The 15,641-nt window shown below is 52.5% G+C and overlaps 5 protein-coding genes across 5 annotated transcripts; 3 read left to right on the top strand and 2 right to left on the bottom strand.

Moving 5' to 3' along the window:
• The first annotated feature begins 745 nt into the window (after positions 1 to 745).
• Positions 746 to 2,829, top strand: gbss (UDP glucose-starch glycosyl transferase, PPC-targeted). Its single transcript, XM_005828456.1, has 3 exons — positions 746 to 1,121; positions 1,173 to 2,078; positions 2,123 to 2,829. The coding sequence occupies exons 1-3, from the start codon at positions 753 to 755 to the stop codon at positions 2,726 to 2,728; spliced, it is 1,881 nt and encodes a 626-aa protein (XP_005828513.1). The 5' UTR covers positions 746 to 752; the 3' UTR covers positions 2,729 to 2,829.
• Positions 2,830 to 4,442: 1,613 nt separating this feature from the next.
• GUITHDRAFT_112506 (hypothetical protein) lies at positions 4,443 to 7,903 on the top strand (the record flags this gene model as incomplete). Its single annotated transcript, XM_005828455.1, has 26 exons — positions 4,443 to 4,495; positions 4,967 to 5,003; positions 5,052 to 5,101; positions 5,146 to 5,201; positions 5,294 to 5,308; positions 5,364 to 5,459; positions 5,506 to 5,547; positions 5,617 to 5,666; positions 5,711 to 5,935; positions 5,980 to 6,037; positions 6,097 to 6,147; positions 6,193 to 6,240; positions 6,401 to 6,447; positions 6,508 to 6,560; positions 6,611 to 6,644; positions 6,691 to 6,781; positions 6,839 to 6,893; positions 7,019 to 7,073; positions 7,121 to 7,159; positions 7,206 to 7,341; positions 7,393 to 7,427; positions 7,477 to 7,524; positions 7,584 to 7,610; positions 7,658 to 7,744; positions 7,795 to 7,839; positions 7,892 to 7,903. 26 exons carry the CDS (start codon positions 4,443 to 4,445, stop codon positions 7,901 to 7,903), a joined length of 1,545 nt encoding a protein of 514 aa, XP_005828512.1.
• A 10-nt stretch (positions 7,904 to 7,913) lies between these two features.
• Positions 7,914 to 9,530, bottom strand: GUITHDRAFT_153826 (hypothetical protein). The gene is made up of 7 exons (XM_005828454.1): positions 8,750 to 9,530; positions 8,632 to 8,694; positions 8,512 to 8,579; positions 8,410 to 8,469; positions 8,216 to 8,277; positions 8,106 to 8,169; positions 7,914 to 8,061 (listed from the first exon to the last, which is right to left on the bottom strand). The coding sequence occupies exons 1-7, from the start codon at positions 9,387 to 9,389 to the stop codon at positions 8,026 to 8,028; spliced, it is 993 nt and encodes a 330-aa protein (XP_005828511.1). The 5' UTR covers positions 9,390 to 9,530; the 3' UTR covers positions 7,914 to 8,025.
• A 314-nt stretch (positions 9,531 to 9,844) lies between these two features.
• GUITHDRAFT_112504 (hypothetical protein) lies at positions 9,845 to 11,651 on the top strand (the record flags this gene model as incomplete). Its single annotated transcript, XM_005828453.1, has 11 exons — positions 9,845 to 10,044; positions 10,102 to 10,169; positions 10,444 to 10,494; positions 10,549 to 10,649; positions 10,705 to 10,768; positions 10,827 to 10,908; positions 10,959 to 11,013; positions 11,093 to 11,169; positions 11,310 to 11,417; positions 11,464 to 11,537; positions 11,587 to 11,651. 11 exons carry the CDS (start codon positions 9,845 to 9,847, stop codon positions 11,649 to 11,651), a joined length of 945 nt encoding a protein of 314 aa, XP_005828510.1.
• Positions 11,652 to 11,737: 86 nt separating this feature from the next.
• GUITHDRAFT_142007 (hypothetical protein) lies at positions 11,738 to 13,901 on the bottom strand (the record flags this gene model as incomplete). The annotated part of the gene is made up of 9 exons (XM_005828452.1): positions 11,738 to 12,001; positions 12,052 to 12,159; positions 12,203 to 12,286; positions 12,332 to 12,559; positions 12,607 to 12,712; positions 12,777 to 12,883; positions 12,937 to 13,057; positions 13,112 to 13,311; positions 13,377 to 13,901. The coding sequence occupies 9 exons, from the start codon at positions 13,899 to 13,901 to the stop codon at positions 11,738 to 11,740; spliced, it is 1,743 nt and encodes a 580-aa protein (XP_005828509.1).
• Between the last annotated feature and the right edge of the window lie 1,740 nt (positions 13,902 to 15,641).

Genomic DNA, 15,641 nt, shown 5'->3' with positions numbered 1-15,641 from the left:
TCCTTTACCCCCTTCTGTAGTGTCAAAACTGAATCTACGCCTACGACTAGGATCCTTCACCCCACCCTACAAATTCCTCGAAAACCACCCCACCCCGGGTCCACTGCGATCATTCACACTTCGAGTCCCAACAACCGTGGACCCCGTCCCTGCATGATGATAGAACGGGTGGTTATCAATCATCAGTAGGAAGTCCTATTTCCTACCTATTGGGGTCTGAGAATGATACCATCTCGCCCCCATCTTTAAAATCTTTGTTGATAACCCTCATTTCGTACTGATGGGGTGGTCTCTATACCCCACCCTTCCCGTTGTTAATTGGTCATATGTAGGGGTAGGGCTTGTTAGCACCCTACCTCCCCTGAGGGTCTGGACCCCTTTTTTACGACCCCCATACGCCCCGATTACCCTCCTACCCTCTCCCAATGTGCCTCATCACTGAGACCACCAAAACACCGCACGATTTTGATATCTAAACTTTTTGTGGTATTAAAGGGGATTCAATTAGTAAACAAAAGTTTACTTAAATATATTACAGTACTGCTTCCCCATCGCAAGATCACCACCCAGTGTCAAAATCATGGAAGAGAGTAGGTGGGTGATGGCACCCCTACCCTGCTTTTGCAGGGATTCAACAGGGGTCCCAGTACCCTCCCCCCAACGTAACCCTTCATGCTGCTGGCGGGTCCCCCTGCTCTTTCTTCTGCCCTCAAGCTTCCTCGCGGTGCTGTGCTGCATCCCAACCCGCTGCCATGCGCCGTTCCGTTCTGTCAGCGGCGGCAGTCCTCTCCCTCTCCCTCTCCCTCCTCTCTCTCACCCCTTCCAACGCTTCCACTGGCGTGTCTTCGTTCTCTTCATCCCACAGAATCCCATCGCTCACTCGCAGTGCACTCCGCTTGTCCAAGGAGGGCAAGGGTGAGGATGACAAGTATGGGGATCCAGAAGCCTACGTGCCCCAGGGTGGCAGCAAGGTGACCCGTAACTTCATGACTTGCGAGGATCTTCGCATGTCCCTCCGTGGTGGTGCCGGTTCCGATGCCATTGTTCCCGACCAGAAGCTTCAGATTGTGTTCGTGTCTGCTGAGATCGCCCCGTGGTCTGTGACTGGAGGACTCGGAGCGGTGGGTCTTGTTTGTGTCTGAAATTCAAAGCATCTGACATGCTTGTCTCAGGTTTGTGACGGTCTTCCTCGCGCCCTTGCCAAGCTGGGACATCGTGTGATGTCCATTGCTCCCCGCTACGATCAGTACTACGATGCCTGGGACACTGAGTTTACCGCTGAAGTTCCTTTGGGGGACACCACCACCACCGTCCGCTTCTTCCACGCCTTCAAGAAGGGTGTCGACCGCGTGTTTGTTGACCATCCTCTCTTCTTGGAGAAGGTTTGGGGATTGTCCAAGCAGAAGCTCTATGGTCCCAAGTGGGGCAAGGACTACGAGGACAATCAGCTCAGGTTCGCTATGTTCTGCGCTGCTGCAATGGCTGCAACCGAGAAGCTTTCTCTCGGCGGATACCCCTATGGCCAGGATGTCATTTTCGTTGCCAATGACTGGCATGCTGCCTTGGTACCCATGTACTTGAAGAAGGCTCAGAAGGAGGGCACTGGATGGTTCAAGGCCAAGAGCGCTTGCCTTCTTCACAACATGGTATTCCAGGGTCGCTTCCCCTATGATCCCAACGCTGCCTCCCGTCTTCGTCTCCCCCAGGCGATGGTGGACGAAATGGTCACCAAGCAGCCCCTCAAGGTTGGACGTCAAAAGAAGGCTTCCAAGGGCTTGAAGGAGTCCGTCGAGATCCCCAACCCTCCCATGGACGTCCTCAACTTCTTGACTGGAGCCATCAAGTTCTCCGATGCCGTCCTCACCGTTTCCCCTCAGTATGCCAAGGAGGTTGCCTCCAGCTCCGCCAAGGGTGCTGAGCTCGAGAAGATCCTGACCAAGACTGGCATCAAGGGCATCTTGAACGGCGTTGAGGACATCGTCAACCCAAGCAACGCTGAGCTCGGACTCGACATCATGTACGACGGTGCCAGTCTCGAGAAGAAGGCCCAGGGCAAGACTGCCATGCAGAAGTCGTTGGTGAGTGAACTTGTATTTGTATTGTTAAGTCTGACATGTCTTAGGGCTTTGCTGTTGACGAGAACATCCCCATGTTTGTTTTCATGGGACGTCTCGATGCACAGAAGGGAGTTGACATCATGTTCGAGGCCATCGATTCAGCGCTCAAGGGAGGCATGAACGCTCAGTTTGTCACCATGGGCTCTGGCATTGAGGAGCTGGAGGAGGTTGCTGCGGAACTGGAGGAGAGATATCCCAACAATTTCAAGGCTGTCCTCTCCTTCAAGGGCCAGGAGAAGTACAAGACCTACGCCGCCGCTGACTTCGCCATCATGCCCTCTAGGTATGAGCCCTGCGGTCTGGTGCAAATGGAGGGAATGAGGTTCGGAACTTTGCCCATCGTTTGCCCTACTGGAGGTTTGCTGGACACCGTCAGTGACATGGAGACCGGGTTGGTAATGGAGCACGAGGTTGATCAGGACGACATCACCCCTGCGGATGTCGAGATGCTCGTGAAGAACTTCAACCGCGCCATTTCCTTGTACGGCAACAAGGACAAGTACAAGCAGATGCAGGTCAACGCCATGGCTGCTGCCAAGGACTACAGCTGGACAAGAGCTGCCAAGCAGTATGTGAATACTTTCCTGGAGATTGGCGCCCCAACCAACTAAATATGAAAGACTGGTTTGATATTATTTGAGAAGATCTTGATGATTTTACATCCGCTGCATGTGAATCTGTGATGTTGTTGTAATGAAATTTTCGGTGAGATCATATGTGGTTATGTGCTGTTACAGTATGTCGGCTCCAGACACTATATGAGTATTTCTACATTGATTAAAAACAAAACTTACTCAGCCAAACGTAATTCAGGCTAAATGTGAAAAACATTCTGAAGTGAGGACAATGTTAAGGTCTTTCATATAAATTTTTTGAAGTAAACTGTCAGTCCTCACACAGCTTCACTTGTGGTTAATTTGGCAGTGTTGAAGCGCACTGAATCCAGGGTGCATGAATTCAGACGGAAACTGAGTTGAGCTTTAACAGTCTACGCTACACATGTCAGAGCTTGGACAAGAAGTGCTACACTACTTTTAAATCACGATGGTGACATGTCTAGTGTCAGTGGGTCGATCATCTATCAATTCGAGTTCACCTCAGAGCTACAGTAGAGCTTTTGCAAAAGACAGCAACTGAATCATATGAACCTGAATAGACATACGTCAGATCAAAGGAACCTCATATCATGACGGGGTGGTCAGGCTCAGGATTGATCGATTCAGGAAGGGTAGGGTCAAAACTGATACCCCCACCCATACTTCAACGGGGCAAGAGATGGGTAGGTAAGATCCTCTGCAAATGTAGGGGTGGTCATCTCAGAGGAGTGCAGGGGATGCTAAATAGTGGGGTCATCCAATACACGATGTAGGGGTCATGGCAGTCAGAGAGAACCGGATGTAGATGGGTAGGGTGAATGCAAGAACCGTGGTTCTCGAGGAGAATAGGGGGGTGGGGGTGGTCAGGGCGGAGGAAGCGGGAGGAGGGCGGGAAGCAGGACGCGTGCGAAGAAGAAAGACGTGAAGGGATAGGAGGAGAATGAGGAGAGGATATGAGAGCGAGGGAGAATGAGGAGAGGATATGAGAGCGAGGGAGGATGAGGAATGAGAGGATATTAGAGCGAGGGAGGATGAGGAGAGGATATGAGAGCGAGGGAGAATGAGGAGAGGATATGAGAGCGAGGGAGGATGAGGAATGAGAGGATATTAGAGCGAGGGAGGATGAGGAGAGGATATGAGAGCGAGGGAGGATGAGGAGAGGATATGAGAGCGAGGGAGGATGAGGAGAGGATATGAGAGCGAGGGAGGATGGGGAATGAGAGGATATGAGAGCGAGGGAGGATGGGGAATGAGAGGATATGAGAGCGAGGGAGGATGGGAAATGAGAGGATATGAGAGCGAGGGAGGATGGGGAATGAGAGGATATGAGAGCGAGGGAGGATGAGGAGAGGATATGAGAGCGAGGGAGGATGGGGAATGAGAGGATATGAGAGCGAGGGAGGATGGGGAATGAGAGGATATGAGAGCGAGGGAGGATGGGGAATGAGAGGATATGAGAGCGAGGGAGGATGGGAAATGAGGAGCAGAAGGGTGAGAGTCCAGTGGAGCGAGCGAGCGAGAGGTTGGCCTTGCATGAAACTCGACAGCAATCGAGAAGGCATCTTGTCTGAGCCTTGGCTTGAAATTTCTATGTAAAGAAAGTCTTGAATCCCGTAAGCTTAGTTTATGTGTAAGCTGATCAGGATAAGTTGTTGGATCAAAGTAGGATAAATAGTTTCTTAGCTCTTCCGCATCAGCGAGCTTAGCAGCTTAGGTTCTGGCTGACTACATGAAGATCCTTTCGATCTCGGCAATGCTAGAAAGAAATTTTATGTGGACTTGGTGGGATATTCATCAAAGGCTGTTTCAACTTTTCACACTTCCTTTTATGAAGCGACAAATGGAAAACTTGTCCTGTGAAATGTTTCTCCCAATGTTTTATTGATTCAGCAAAAGTTTCTGCGAATTGATAGCCTTGTAGTTTAATGATTGCACGTTATCGAGGATAAAAATCCTACGATCGGGAAATAATTGCAGCAGTTTCTGATGTCTTGGTTTTGATAGAAGATTCTTTGAAATGAGTCGGGTCCTCCGTTGTAGAGGTACTTGATGCCTTGCGAATGGGATAGATGTCTGACTGACAGAACGAAGGACTTCCGTTCAAAGTACAAGATGAAGACATCCGAGCTTTCTTTAAGTCGGAGTCTTTCAATCCGGCACCCCAATTTCACATTGTGAAGATCATGATTGAGCATGGGCCCGATGGAAGGTCCATAACTCACCCTGGCAGCAGCTTCTCATTCATTTTTGCAGGCCCACGGGTGATGCCTTGGTGGAATTTGGATCTGAAGTATGCATCTTATCATATTGAAAAATATGATTTGACGTGTTGGCGTAGGATGATGCAAGCAGGGCCATGTCGTATGACAGGCAGATGATTGGAGATAGGTAGGCGAGTATTCTCCTGCGTGGTCTCTAAATTGTTTTCCAAGATACGTTGAGTTGAGGAGGTCATCCAGACCGAGTCTTGAGGACGATCGTGGCGACGGTAGACGTCGATCCCGTTCAAGGAGCAGGAACAGGTTATTCTTGATTCTTGGAATCTCCATCAATGATGTTTAAATTGACTGACGTTTGCAGGGATCATCGGAGTCGGTAGAGTCCATCAGGGCGTTGAAGTATCACCACAGACTAACCCACATAATCTCAGTGACCGCGACCGGAGGCGTGACCGTGGTGACCGTGACCGTGGTGACCGTGAACGTGAACGTCGGAGGAGTCGGAGTCGAAGTAGGGGCAAAGAGAGGTAGAAAGAGTTTTGAAGTTTTTTGAGTATGACCTTTCACTTCAAGGGAACGTTCACCTCGACCAGAGAGGAGGCAAAAGAAAGCAAGGTATTACATGTTTGTTTATCAAGCAAATCTCTTGATTCCACCTTCATAGCAACTGGGATAAGCCTCCAGAATTTGGCCCAGATGGCACAGCACTTATAGCACAGAGCGCCAACCCTCAGGTAAGATCCGATTTGAACAGTCGTTTTCTGAGGTCCATGGATAGTTGACTCTCAAAGCCCGTCGCGTTTATGTTGGAAATCTGCCGCAGCTTGACCCTCCAATCAGTGAACCGGCTTTGAAAGAGTTCTTTGATCAAGCCATGCACCAGGTTCAGGACCAGGGGGCTTATTTCAAGGCTGAATTTGCACAGGCTGGTCTGACTCAAAGTCCTGGATGTTGCGTCTGCGATGTCTGGATCAGTTCAGAAAAGCACTTTGCTTTCATTGAGGTCCCAGCCTCAATTTCGATTCTTCAATTGTGATTTCTTTGCAGGTTCGTACCGTGCAAGAGGCAACGAGTGCCATGACTCTCGATGGAATTACTTTTTACGGTACTGCTCGCAAGCACTTGCTTTCTCGTTACTTGCAAAGAGCATGACAACGATCGCAGGCACACCTCTGAGAGTGAACAGGCCACATGATTATGTCCCTCCAGCCCCCGGTAAGCCCTTCTTGATTATTTGCTTGTCTAAAATATGTTTTCTAGATGCGATGATAATGACTATGGCACAAGCTGGGTTAATGGGATCTGGAGGTATTCTCACGTTCCATCTGTCCGTTTGTCTGTCTGTTTGCCTGTGGAGCCTCTTGAAACACTAGAGTTATCTTCCTTTACATGATTCAGACTGACTCAGCATTCGTCTGGCTTCTTCTGCTTGTTGTGATTTCCTTGAGTGTGAATTGGGCTTTAGCAGGTGGTATTGCCGCCAACTTGAGTGCTTTGATGCAACAAACCAAGAAGGTATGTGAAAGTTGTTAATGGCGATGCAATCGCATGATGCTTGACACATTTGAATCTCAGGCTCGCAGAATTCATGTTGGAAATCTCCTCGTTGGGTCCATGACTTCAGCTAGGTACAAAAAGGTTGTCAACAAGAAATACAATTTGATTAACACTTGCTTAGCCTCAAACAGTTCATTTCGCAATCGATGCAGCAGGTAATTGCTACTGACAGCGTCTTACTTTTTTGATGATCCGTCACAGTTGTCACTCGTCGTCAAACCTGGAGATCCTTGTATAGATTCCTTTCTGTCTGGAGATGGAAACTTTGGCTTTGTTGAGATGAGAACTGTTGGTGAGAATTCGAATTAGTTTACTTGAAAGAACATACCGTTGCTGATGTCTTAAACAGCGGAAGCAAATAACGCAATGGCTTTGAGTGGCATCGAATGCAATGGACGCCCCATGTAAGAAGATCCGAGGGATTTGTTGTGGTCCACTTTGTGTCCCATTTGAACATTCCCCTTGCATACTTTCGTATGGGAAGGGAAAGAGGGATTGACAGTTTCTCTTGCTGATGTCTCACTTTTAGTCGTGTGGGTCGTCCGGCAGATTACGTGCCTTTGAACGCGGAGTTGATTGCTCAAGTGAGCAGTCTCGCACTAGGTGAAGTCAATTGATACTTTCCCTTCAGTGCCAAGGAACTGGCATCCTGGGAACACCCGGCGACGCGGTAGCCTTGTCTTGGGTCTTATTTAGAAGGTTGAACGTTGGCGCAGGGAGTGACTGAAGCTGTTGGAGCTGGAATGCTCAATGGCCCCGATGAATCCAAGGCCACGGAAGTCGTGGTCATCAGGAACATGATGTCGGATGACGACCTGGCTAACGACGATGAATGCAAGGATATTGCAGAAGGTTAGTGCTTTCCTCTCCCTCTTTCTGATCTGAAATTGTGTTGCCTCCCAGACACAATCTCAAAGTGCGAAGAAGAATACGGAAAGGTGAACCTGCACCGACACATTTTCACTCGATCTGAGCCAGTTGTCTCAGGTTGTGCGATTCGTCATCGTGAGGCCAGGGCGTGAAGGAGCTCCAGCTGTAAGTTGTATCGTCATCGTGCCAGATCGTGAGAGTGACTCGATCGTGATGGTTCACAGGACCTCATCGGCAACGTGCTCGTGCAGGTTACGAGAGGTTTCTTGCTTGCAAGAGGGGATGATGGGGTTTGCAGTTTGAGACCAAGGAGAGCGCAATCAAAGCAGCGAATGATCTGAATCACGTGAAATTCGATGAGAGAGTGGTAGAGACCGACTACATGGTACTCGTACTCGATGTTTCTCGATGGCATGTGGGTTTACCCAACTGCAGGACCCAGCTAGAGTTGAAGAGGTGCAGAAATTGTATCCTGAGCAGGTGAGAAGAGAAGAGGAAGGGGGGAACACCTTTGTGTCTCATTGTGTCTCAGAGCCTTCAATAAGTTGGAATGTCGCCAGCAAGAGATTTATTGAAACAAGAAATGAAGTTAAAGTGCGTGACTGGGGCCTTTCTTGCCTCGCGTTGTAGAATTACAAGGGTATCACCTTGGCCATCACCAATGCATCACAAGATCGCTTCTCCGCTTCCCATCGGTCGGTTCTGCTGCGATTGTCACGGCCACAAGAGCATCAGCATGCCGCTACCTGCTCCCCACCACCGCTCGGCTTTCCCACGTTGGACAGCCGGGGAGTCACGGATGGCGCCACTCTGAGATCAGCTGGAGTCACTGCTGGGCGTGACGATGTCAGCTCACCTTTGAATGATCACAGACAAGATCCTGCGAGGATTCTCCTGCTTCTCGACTACCAGCTCGACCTGGCAGTCATTCGTCATTGCACAGGGGCAGCAGGCGAGGTTGGAGACGACGAGCATCAAGGGAAGGAGGACGAGGAGGGGAAGGAGAGGAAGGAAGACGGGGAGGTGTGGGTCTGGACGTTGGAGTCTCACGTTGGAATCCTTGGGGCCAAGCACCATCCTGATGGCGTCCGTTACCGTTCTGCCCTTGACCTGCCGGCGCATTCAGGAGGGACCAGGACGAGGCAGAGGAACCTCAATCCCATCGATGAAGAGTACTTTGTCCCCGACCTGGAGCAGGCCGCACGTCTCAGCTGGACCTCCTGGGAGTAGCAGCGTCAGAGGAAGAGGAAGAGGAGTCCAACTGACGGCAACCCGGCACGAGGTGAGCAACCACGATACTGTCGGACTCGTCGGGAACGAAGGAGATGCCGATCCCTGGGGTCATCCAGCGGGTCAGGGAGGGCGGCGGCGTCACGGTCTTGCTGCTCACCTGCTTGCTGGCTCTGTTGAGTTTTGGGAGTAGCGATGCGATCAGCGTTGAGCACTCGCGCGACTCGCTGCGGGCTGAGGGTGGTGGTGGCTTGTACGGCGGCTTGTGAGGCTTGTCGGGGAGTGAACTCAGGCCGAGCTTGGTAGAGTCTCTGCTCGCTCTTGGTCTCGTACTGGATGATCACAGGAGCTGCTGACTGCGAAGAGGGGGGAGAAATCTGTAAGGCCTGGCCTGGCAACGCCCCAGTGTTGCTGTATGGCCACGATGGACGTTTCACAGGGGCTGCCTGGCTGGCGACCGTCTGCGGAGGAATAGACGCGGAGCCAACGAATCTGCCATTGAAAGCTTCTGCTGGCTGCTCGGAGGAGGAAGACACGGGCTCGTGCCGGAAGGCTCTCCGGATGCCGTCGTGGAGGGTGTACACCTTCTTGGGTGCTTGGTTGGCAGGAGGGAGGGCGAGGGGTCTGGGCTCAGCATCCACCATGATCTTCTGGTGGTTTCCTGCCATGGTATGCAACACATGCATGAGATTGGGCGACACTCCTGTGTGCTGCTCCTTCCCCTCGATGTTGCCATGCTGCTTGCCGTCGCTGTGAAACAGACTCCCTTTGATCTCATCGATCGTCCTCTCTGACTTCATCGACAGACCCTTTCCCGGGCCCTTCTCTCGTCCTGCACACGATCGCCAGCCTTCTCCTCCCCCCATCGCCACTGTCCATCCTCCCGCTCCCAGCGCCAGCGCCCCCGCCGAGCATGCGAGGAAGGGAACCGCCTCGAAGACCATGACGGAAAAGCTTGACGAAAAGCCGGCGAAGCAAGGCGGGATGAGCGGGGAAGAGGGTTTCATGCGGGATGTATGAGGGATCAGGAAGATCTGGGGATGAGGGGGGATGAGTCGGGTTCCTTTCTTTTTCAGTCAATAAATTAGAAATGTGGGGATGGCTGATAGCGGCAGCAGCGCTCATGGCGGCGGAGCTGGTGGGGCTGGTGGGAGAAGTGAAGGTGGGAGAGGAGCTGAGAGGAAGAGAACGTGGAGCGCTACAGTCACCAACACTTGCATCGCTTGTTGTGGAGGCAGCGACTGCGCTAGCGGGCATGCGAGAGATAATGAGGCCAGGTCAGCTGGACAGGAGGAGCAGAGAACTAGAGGAAGGCAGAGACAAGGTGACTGGCCGAGGACATGGAGGGAAGACAGCTTACTTGATCGGCGGGATATTGCGGGGAGGAAGGAGCAACGACCTAGCATGGAAGCTCAACTTAACAGAGCTAGATGAACATGCTGGTTCTCTCGAATGGTGAGCGAAAGACCTTCATGTGCTCTTGCATGTGCTGAGGCCCAACGGAACCTCCAGGTATCCTATGAAAGGACTTGAGATGGGCCTGGTCGAGGATGGCAAGACGTCGCTCGCGTCTGCTGTTGGTGAATGCGACAGTCGCCCTGCTTTGCTTTGCTCACTAACTTCAATCTCCTTCTTCCCTCCTCCTCCTCCTGCTCCTGCTCCTCCTCCTCCTCCTCCTTTTCATGCCAACAGTCTGCGATGAAACGGTGAGGTCCCAGCCTCGCGTTCCTCCCTGACAAGTTTGTAAGCTGTTCATGGTGGTGACAAAGTGGGCGCGACGGGCGAGCGAGCAAGTTTTGTACCAATACGAGGAGGAGGAAGACGACTGGGAGGAGGTGACGAGCATCCCGACAGAGCGAGCAGGGCTCGGCATCGCCTGCCTCGATGGCTTCATCTTCACAGTGGGTCAGTCGGCCGACGGAGGCGAGATGTTCAAGATGTTCCTCTGATGAATAGCAGGAGGGTTTCAGAAGGGCGGGGCACACATCAAGACCACCGAAGTTTTCGATGCTCGAGGTCGTTCAGCGCGGGCTCAAGGCAAGGAGAAGAAGACATCCAAGGTCCTGTCCCCTCCTCCATCCGCTCGACCTCTGCTGTCGCTCAACGCGCTGGCAGGCGCCTCCTCGTTCTGAGGGCTGGCATACAGCTGGCGATCTAGTCCAGGCGCGGGAGGGGATGGGTAGGCAAACAGGAGACATACATGTCCCTCCTGACTTGATCCCCTTGATCCCCTTCAGGTATCGCAGCAGGCGAGGGGTTCGTGTGGGTGGCAGGAGGATATGACGGCAACGAGCGACTCAAGTCGGTCGAGAGGCTGAGGTGAGGATGCGCCTGCTGGTTCTTGCCCTCTCATCCTCCTCCTGCATCAGCCCGCAGACCCTGCGTTGGACCAGAATGTCTCCGATGCACTACGCGCGACACACAGTGAGAGGAGGAGGAGGAGGAGGAGGAGGAGGAAGAGGAGGAGGAGGAGGAGGGTTGCGTCTGCTTATGAACTGATCAGGTTGGGTTGGCCGTGATGAAGGGGAAGTTGTACGCTGTAGGGGGATGGAGCGCGGGAGAGGAGGGGCGAGTTGAGAGGTACAGCATAGAACGCGACAAGTGGGATCTACTGCCTGACCTCCTGGAGTCAAGGTGAAGACTGGGAGTGGACGAGGGAGGGGAGGGGGGAAGGGGGGGAATGAGGAAGAGGAGGGAGGAGAGGCTCACAGAGGGAGCAGGCATGCTTTCGGGCTGCTGACGTTCGGCGACTTCATTTTGGTTGTGGGAGGCCTGACGGTAGTCAGCGACCGACAAGACGTCAGGGGAAGGGACTACATTCACATGAGGTCAGTGGCAGCGCGCATGCCGCACGAGCGATGACGAAGCAAACAGCATGGAGGGAAGGGACGTGCGGGGGAGGCTTGTGGAGAGCGCAGAGGTTCTAGACGTACGCGACGAGGGGAGAGGTGCTCGTGCTGCTGGCCGCCTGCTGGCCGTTGACGTGCAAGGCTGCAGGTTGGTCGCCCTTCTTCCGCTTCGAGATGCCCGAGGCTCTCCTCGGTTTCGCTCTTGTGCAGTGAGATCAGCTTGTGTGTTCATATTCGGTCGTTAAACCCCGACGAGGGGCCGCTAGTAGTCCCTCTCCTCCCAGTCCCCCCCCCCAAACTCACTTGCTGGCGTCTCGCTTCATCGCGTACAGGTCCAGCACATCCTGCAGGATCGACGGGACCTCGAACACGGCCACGTTCTCTGCCGGGTTCAGGTCGACGCCGCTCAGGCCCTTCTCGACCACTGGGAGCGGCCGCAGAAGCTTCTTCGCCTCTGGCTCGTTCAAGAGGCTGCACATACGGTCCACCTGCCACACCAGCTGCCGCGGGTTGGTGAAGCCCAACCCAAGGCCTCGCAGCAGCACCCACTTGCAGACGGCAACCTGTCACACTCTCAGCTGGGGCCTGCTAGAGGAGCAAGCAGCATGGCCACCTCCTGCGGGAGGGTGAAGCAGGACCACTCGACCAGGATGGGGACGCCCAGCAGAGCAGCCTCGGAGCAGACGCCTGGCCCGGGCTTGCAGACAATCATGTCGGAAAGCTGGAGGAGGTCAGTGAAACAGCAGGGCACCCGCTGCCCTCACCTTCATGAAGTAGGAGACTCGAGTCGTGAAGCCCTCCACGTGCACCTTACACGGCCACTCGATCTTCTTGAGGTCCTGCGCAAGCTGCAAGGACTGTCAGCCAAGCTGCCGACCAGCTGGCGGGCTGACCTGCAGGTTTCGCCCACAGAGGAAGATGATATTGAGCTTCTCTGACGCCTGAGTGATCGCCATCCCAATCTCCTTCACCCGGTTGCTCGCGACGCCTCCCCAGAAGATCAAGCAGGTCCTGCGCTCCGGGTCGAGCCCGAGCTTCTTCAGCTTCCCGCTGAGGTCGAGCTCGTCGTCTTGGGGCTCGTAAAACGCGGGTCTCAAGATCATCCCCGAAGTTTGGAAGACCTCGAGAAGAGTCAGCATGACAGTTTTGCAACTGGTGCGATCCAGACCTGGTTCGGGGGCAGCCCAAAGCTCAACGCCTGCTGCCTGCACACTGAAGTTCCACAGACGGCGTACTGGCGCTTGTCTTCTATCCATGGCTGTTTCCGATTAGGCCTATAGCGAGGAGGAAGGGAAAAGACATGAGAGGAGGCTTCACATCGCGAGGGCTTGTTGTCACCTTCCTTCGAAATCCGATACGATCGTAACCAAGGGGATGTGCGTCATCCCGGCTCGCTCCAGCCCGCGGATCATGAACTCAGTCGTCCCGGACGTGAAGTTGCAGATCTGCAGGTCGGCTGCGTCAGTCATCCGGCCGTCAGAGGCAGGAGATGCGTCACCATGTCTGGTTGGTGCTCCTTCCAGATCCTCTCACACAACTTGGCCGACTCGTCGCCGTAATCGATCGATAGCAAGTCCCCGATGAGGCCGCAAATCCCATCGATCCTGAGCCCGATCACTCTGCAGCATGACATTCAGTTAGTCTGACTTCCTCCTCCCACTCGCTTTGCTCACTGTCCCACAGAGGTACCCCAAGTGATGATGTAAGCTATCAGCGGACTCCTGTACAACCCCCAGTTGTAAATTTGCTCTCCCGTCACTCCCGTCAAGTTCCACAGCGGATTGTTCTTGGAAGTTTCCAACAAGAAGCCAACAGGAATATCCACGACTTCTGACCAGAAGCCAGCTTCGTTCATGACGGCTCGGACGCCATTCTGAGTGTTTAGCAAACGCTCTCAGTACAACGGATAGAAATGCACGAACGGCACGAAGAACTCACCAGGGTAGCCTCGTGTCCTCCTCCGCCATAACCAGCTACGCAAAGAATCTTTGGGCGATACCCTGACACCTTTGCCTTGCTTTGCTCCAACCTAGCTTTCAACTTTGCGATCTGCGATTCTCTCGAGGTCACGACGATGTTTCTGCCAAGAGTCAACTCAGCGTCACCTCTCAGCAGCAGCGCAACCAACCTTGACTCGAAAGTCAGCCCTCTACGCGTCGTCCACCAGATTGTCCAGTTGCACTGAAACCAGAGATGGATGGTGCAGAAAACAAAATAATAGAGAGCGAAAGCAATGGGGAGGATGCAGAAGCCTCTTATCAAAAACTGGTCGATGATGTAGATGAAACCAACAACCGCCGAGAGCAGCAGCGCAACCAATATGAAAACTTTGCGAATCGCTCCAGATGAAGGATGATAGGCATCAAAATTCTTGCTTGCCCCGAACTTCCAGTAGATGATGTCTCCAGCCTCTTTGCTGGGGCTCTTTGTGTCCAAGGCTTCTCCGTTCACCTTACCCGACATTTGACCGAAGGGAACTCGGTCGATTATTTACAACAAAGATATCCAGACGCTGCAGGAGAACCCAAGACAGCGGGATCGAGGCAGGACGACAGGGCGAGACAAGGCGGAGAACAGGAGAGCGGCAGAGATGTGATCGAGTACGTTGAAAGAGGTAGCGCCAGAAGAAATGGAACAAGGGGAAGGAAACTCTTGGGAGCCTGTAGAATCCTTGACAATCTAGTGTTAGGGTTTCCTACCAGCAGCTCTGGTTCGAATCATTTACACCCCACCCACACAACAGAATGTAAATGGGTCCCCCTGCCGCGCCAATACCCATGCCCCGAATGAGGGATCATGCTGCTATCATGGCGAACCGACAGGAAAACAATTCTGGTAAAAGAAAGTGAGATGGAATGAATTGGTGAAGAACAAAAAAATATAGTTTTAAATAACATCGAGGTTTGGACGGAGATAAATTCGCTAGATAGTTTCAGGTGCAACATCGACTTCACCCGTTTGCCTCGTTTGCCATTGGCATCATACAACTCTCAAACCATGACATAACCCGGCCTAGCGCGTTTAACACGTCTCGAACTAGGGCACAAGGAATTCTATAGCAGCTCTTACTCCCATCGAACTCTTGCCAGCTATGCGGCCAATTCCATCGACATCTACCAACAATCTGGCCTTGCTAGGAAAATCAATTCATACATTGCATTCTCACACTCCTTCAACTTTGACTTCTTCTGAAAGGCCAGAAAAATCTATTGGTCCACTGTGGATAGTTGAGAGGAGCAGCAATATGACATCTCGACATACCGAGTGCTCTATCATCCTGATCATGTACAGGTGTCTATCTTTGTGGCATTCAACATCTTGTCTTTGTTCTCTTCCTCATCACCATCTTTCTCATTATCCTCCTCCTCTCTCTCTCTCTCTTCTCTCTCTCTCTCTCTCCGCTGTCTCATCTTGTGACCATCGTTGCCTCCCCTTCCCGCCATCCTCCTGCAGCATTCAAAAGCCCAAAACTGACTACCACCCCACCCCACCCCACAGTCTCCTGCTTCGACCACCCACCATTCATTCATACATCCCCTGCCCTACCCTACCACCAAATGAACTGCAAAAGGGTCATCGACTACCCCCTTATGACCCACCCCTTTGTGATCCACACCCCTTTTACTTACTTGCAAGTTCACCCTCCATGCCCCGGGGGGTCAGGACCCCCCATGACTGACCTACCTGTTCCTCTCCCGGTGTTGACAGGGGTACCACCCCACTCTGTCATTTTACCAACCACCCTACCCCTTCTCCCATGTTTACCTCCCTGGCTACAGGACCTTGGGGCCCATCCCTGCTTATGGTACCTACCCCTCCTCTTCCTATACCCTACCCTACTCCTCTACGACCCAATGGGAAAGTACATTTTGACATACCACCTACTGCTCGTTCATGATTTCCAATTTTTTTTCTGGACAGATCTTAAAATATAATCTGAATATTTGAAATATTAATGCAATCATTCTAGCTGCCTTGCTCCTTTTGACCCTATCAATACCCACCCTACCCACTGAAAGTCACTACCCCACCTCATTAGTGTCCGACTTCATACACAAACTACCCACCCTGCCGATTAAGGCGCTGGTTTACTAGAGGTCTTCCGATCTGCTTTCATTATTAGCTGGCTACCCCTCCTTTGTACTGTCAAAGTACCCCCTTCTGATTCGGAGATACATACCACCCCCTCTTTCACCTCTAAAC

Source organism: Guillardia theta (genome assembly GCF_000315625.1).
Source record: "Guillardia theta CCMP2712 unplaced genomic scaffold GUITHscaffold_59, whole genome shotgun sequence".
Classification (NCBI taxonomy): Eukaryota; class Cryptophyceae; order Pyrenomonadales; family Geminigeraceae; genus Guillardia; species Guillardia theta.
This window is presented reverse-complemented; position numbering and strand designations above follow the sequence as displayed.